This window comes from Cicer arietinum, chromosome 7, assembly GCF_000331145.2.
Source record: "Cicer arietinum cultivar CDC Frontier isolate Library 1 chromosome 7, Cicar.CDCFrontier_v2.0, whole genome shotgun sequence".
NCBI classification, from domain to species: domain Eukaryota; kingdom Viridiplantae; phylum Streptophyta; class Magnoliopsida; order Fabales; family Fabaceae; genus Cicer; species Cicer arietinum.
The window spans coordinates 27156099-27160338 of NC_021166.2; the positions used below are offsets into that span (position 1 = coordinate 27156099).

At 36.8% G+C, this 4240-nt stretch overlaps 2 protein-coding genes across 2 annotated transcripts; both read left to right on the forward strand.

The window, feature by feature from the left end:
- The first annotated feature begins 2043 nt into the window (after positions 1-2043).
- LOC101503255 (uncharacterized) lies at positions 2044-3069 on the forward strand. The gene has a single exon (XM_012718493.1). It carries the CDS (start codon positions 2044-2046, stop codon positions 3067-3069), a length of 1026 nt encoding a protein of 341 aa, XP_012573947.1.
- A 79-nt stretch (positions 3070-3148) lies between these two features.
- On the forward strand, positions 3149-3979 carry LOC140918726 (uncharacterized). The gene has a single exon (XM_073363519.1). It carries the CDS (start codon positions 3149-3151, stop codon positions 3977-3979), a length of 831 nt encoding a protein of 276 aa, XP_073219620.1.
- Positions 3980-4240: the final 261 nt, after the last annotated feature.

Below are 4240 nucleotides of genomic sequence, written 5' to 3' on the forward strand. Positions count from 1 at the left end.
AATGCAACATCTTCAAGAGTTATGGTACACTCTCCTATTGGAAGATGAAATATGTGTGTTTCTGTTCTCCAACATTCTACCATTGCGGTCACCAATGATGGGTCCACATTAAAAGATCCCAATTTTGCAACGGTAAAAAACCCAGCTTCCTCTTAGTAGGGAACTATCATTTCATTTGGTTCCTCCATTCTAAAGTGGTGGTGACATTCAATCAAGTTCTACATTTTAAATAAATTTAATATTAGAGTTATGAAAATGACGATTAAAAATATGTATACATAAGATGATTACAACCACTTACCATCTCAACGATATCTCTAGACATGTGAAGATACTGATTTCTTAAAAGAGCCATGGAGCTTGTATGTTGTGAATGTGAGAGCTTGTATGTTGTGAATGTGAGAGATATTGATTTCTTAAAGTGTGTGTAAATAATAATATGAACATAATGACTATTTATAAAACCATTGCCATCCTATCCAAAATTGGAACCAACCAATCAGTGGAGGATTAGGGGATTACGCTGACGTCATCGTACACGTAAGCATTATCCTATCCAAAATCGGAACCAGCCAACCAGTGGAGGATTGGGGATTACGCTGACGTCATCGTACCATATTACACTGACGTCATCGTACACGTAAACATTATCTTATCCAAAATCAGAACCATCCAATAAGTGGAGGATTGGGGGATTACGCTGACGTCATCGTACCAGATTACGCTGACGTCATCGTACACGTAAGCATTATCCTATCCAAAATCAGAACCAGCCAATAAGTGGAGGATTGGGGGGATTATGTTGACGTCATCGTACCAACGTAAGCATTATCCTATCCAAAATCGGAACCAGCCAATCAGTGGAGGATTGGGGGATTACGTTGACGTCATCGTACACATAAGCATTATCCTATCCAAAATCAGAACTAACCAATAAGTGGAGGATTGGGGGATTACGCTGACGTCATCGTACCAGATTATGCTGACGTCATCGTACCAGATTACGCCGACGTCATCGTACCAAATTACGCTGATGTCATCGTACACGTAAGCATTATCCTATCTGAAATCGGAACCAGCCAATCAATGGAGGATTGGGGGATTACGCTGATGTCATCGTACCAGATTACGTTGACGTCATCGTACCAGATTACGCTGACATCATCTTATCCGTAAGCATGATCCTATCCAAAAATCAGAACCAGCCAATCAGTGGAGGATTGGGGGATTACGCTGACATCATTGGGATGTTATCCAACATAATATAAATATGTAATGTCGTTCACTTATTAAATACACTAACAAATATCATTCTAAACACTTACTCATACATATCTTTTACCTACAATGGCTCCATCAGAGTTTTTTGTCCTAGTATATTACAATGGACATGTTGATAGGACAAACATAGAAGGTGTTGTCTTTGCATGCGCAAATACATCCTTGGTAAAAGTGAAAAAAATATCAAACTTGATGGACTTATCAAATGTATCCTAACAAAGATTCAACCAGACAACTCACAGAGGGTGGTCGATGTTATTTATCGATACCCTATAACTCTTGCGCCAGGACATGTTCGATATGAATCATTAAATCTTTTAGGAGACGATGACGTGTATATGATGTTTGACATGTTCATAGCAAGTAAATTTACCCTCTTCATATCGAACATCAGTCCCAACTCCATTAGTCCCGACACACACAAGTAAGTTTACCCTCTTCATATCCCAACTCCATTCCATCTTCATACCCTTTTATTGAAACACAAATCCACCACCAGTCCCTCACGTCACAACACCCATCAACATCCACCCATGATATTGACCTTAACACACCGTATGATGGTCCTATTAGTGTTGTGGCTGGTGTTCACAATAAAGAAGTAGGCGATTTTAGTGAGAATGAGGATGACATTCTTGCTGAAGTTGTTGTTTTTGACGATGACGACGATGACGACGAGGATAACCCGTAGTAGAATGTCCATCTACTACAATTTTTTTCTTTGTCCCCCCTTCATATTTTTGCAACGTTACCTCTGACAACATGAATTACGTTGACAATGAATTTGTCAACTGTATGTCCAAAAACCAATCTTACCTTGTTCCAGATCTTGACAATCTTCAAGTGGGGATGACATTTCCCACAAAAGCTGTGGCAATGCAGTGTGTAAAAGAATATCATATGCACAATTCTACGAGCTTCGTCGTTGCGCATTCTGATAGAACTAGATGGATTGTCCATTGTAAAAATAAAAATTGCATGTGGAGGTGTGGAATCTTGAATGGAAAGAAATCAAACATCTGGAAGATCACAAAAATAGAAGGGTCACACACATGCTCATCAACAATGATTTCACAAGATCACCAACAACTCTCTTCGACTGTTATTTGTGAAAGCATCTTACAAATGGTAACACCGGATCCCACAATATCAGTTTCAGTATTGATTGCACATATAAGATCTCGGTACACATATACCACTACTTATAGAAAGACATGGATTGCAAAACAAAAGGCCATTGAGAGAATATACGGCAATTGGGAGGAATCATTTAAAGAGCTTCCAAGGTGGATTCTTGCTTTCAAACATTATCTTTCAGGGACTGTTACTGTTATTGAAGTGGGACCCTTTATTGAGGATGGACAACGAGTTCCTAACAAAGCTGTCTTTCATCGCCTCTTTTGGAGTTTCCAACCATGTATCAAAGGGTTTGATCATTGTAAATCAGTTGTTTCAGTTGATGGAACATGGTTATATGGGAAGTATCGTGAGACCTTACTAATGGAAATCACTCAGGATGGTGATGGTCATACCATTTTTATAGCATACGCCATTGTTGAGGGTGAAACATCAGATGCTTGGTTTTTCTTCCTCAATCGTCTACGAATGTTTGTCACACCTCAACCCAACCTCTGCTTGATTTCAGATAGACATGAGTCGATTAAAAGTGTTGTTAGGTGTGTAAACAACAATTGGCATCATGTCTTTTGCGTTCGACATATATCAAAAAACTTCATGAGGACCTTCAAAAATGGGCTAATGAAAAATATTGTAACCAACATGAGTTAGTATTTATATATATATATATCTCACACATATTTTCAAATTGTCTATAACAACATCAACTTTTGTTCATTCATGATACGCTATGACTCAACCAAGCATCACATACTTTAGAAGACAAATCGATGATTGGAGTCAAGATGCAGTGAAATGGCTCGACGATATTCCAAAGGAACAATGGCTACAATCATATGATGAAGGTAGACGTTGGGGACACATGACAACTAACCTTTCCAAGTGCATGAACAATGCATTAAAGGGGACACACAATCTTCTAATTAGTTCTTTGGTGCAAGCAACATACTACAGAGTGACTGCAAAATTTGAAGAAAGAGGGACACAAGCCCAAGCAATGATGACATATTCAGGTTTGATTTACTCAAATACAATCATTCAAAATCTTAACAAGGAACGAACAATGTCAAATTCCCATGAAGTTGTTATTCACAATCGAGCCCATAGTATATTTATAGTTAAGGAGTTGGTTCTTCCACCAAGCGGTCGTCCTGTAGTGACATTCAAGGTAGACCTCGACAAAAGATGGTGTGATTGTGGTGAATTTCAAGTATTACACTATCCATGTTCACATGTCATTGCCGCTTGTTCGTTTATTCACCGTGACTACATGATGTATGTGTCTTCTAAGTATACATTGCAATGTATCTTTGACGTTTACAAGGAAGAGTTCCCAACAATTCCTCTTCAATCATATTGGCCAGAATACAATGGAATAGAGTTGTGCCACAATCCAGCCATGAGAAGAGATCCAAAAGGTCGTCCACAGTCTACTCGTATTCATACTGAAATAGATCAACGAGAGAAGAACACACACCCCAAGAGATGTGGTTTGTGTCGGAACGAGGGACATATCAAGAATAAATGCCCTTATTGTACTAATGCTCTTAATAGAAATTAGTTCATTGTAATAAAATTAGTTAATTTGGTATTTGTATGTTTAATTATAATATTAAATTAAATATTGTTATTTTATGGACTCCATTTAATTAATTTTTTTTAATAATTATAAAATATAAAATTAACATTGTATTTATTTATTTAATTAAAATAATAATTACTTAATTAAATAATTAATAAAACTTAAATTAATTATTTCATTAAAATAATAATTAATTAAATTAATAATTAATGAAACTTAAATTAATTATGTAATTAAAAT

Coding starts and splice junctions, on each gene's coding strand:
- LOC101503255 (XM_012718493.1), top strand. CDS start 2,044: ATGAATTACGTTGACAATGAATTTGTCAACTGTATGTCCAAAAACCAA.
- LOC140918726 (XM_073363519.1), top strand. CDS start 3,149: ATGACTCAACCAAGCATCACATACTTTAGAAGACAAATCGATGATTGG.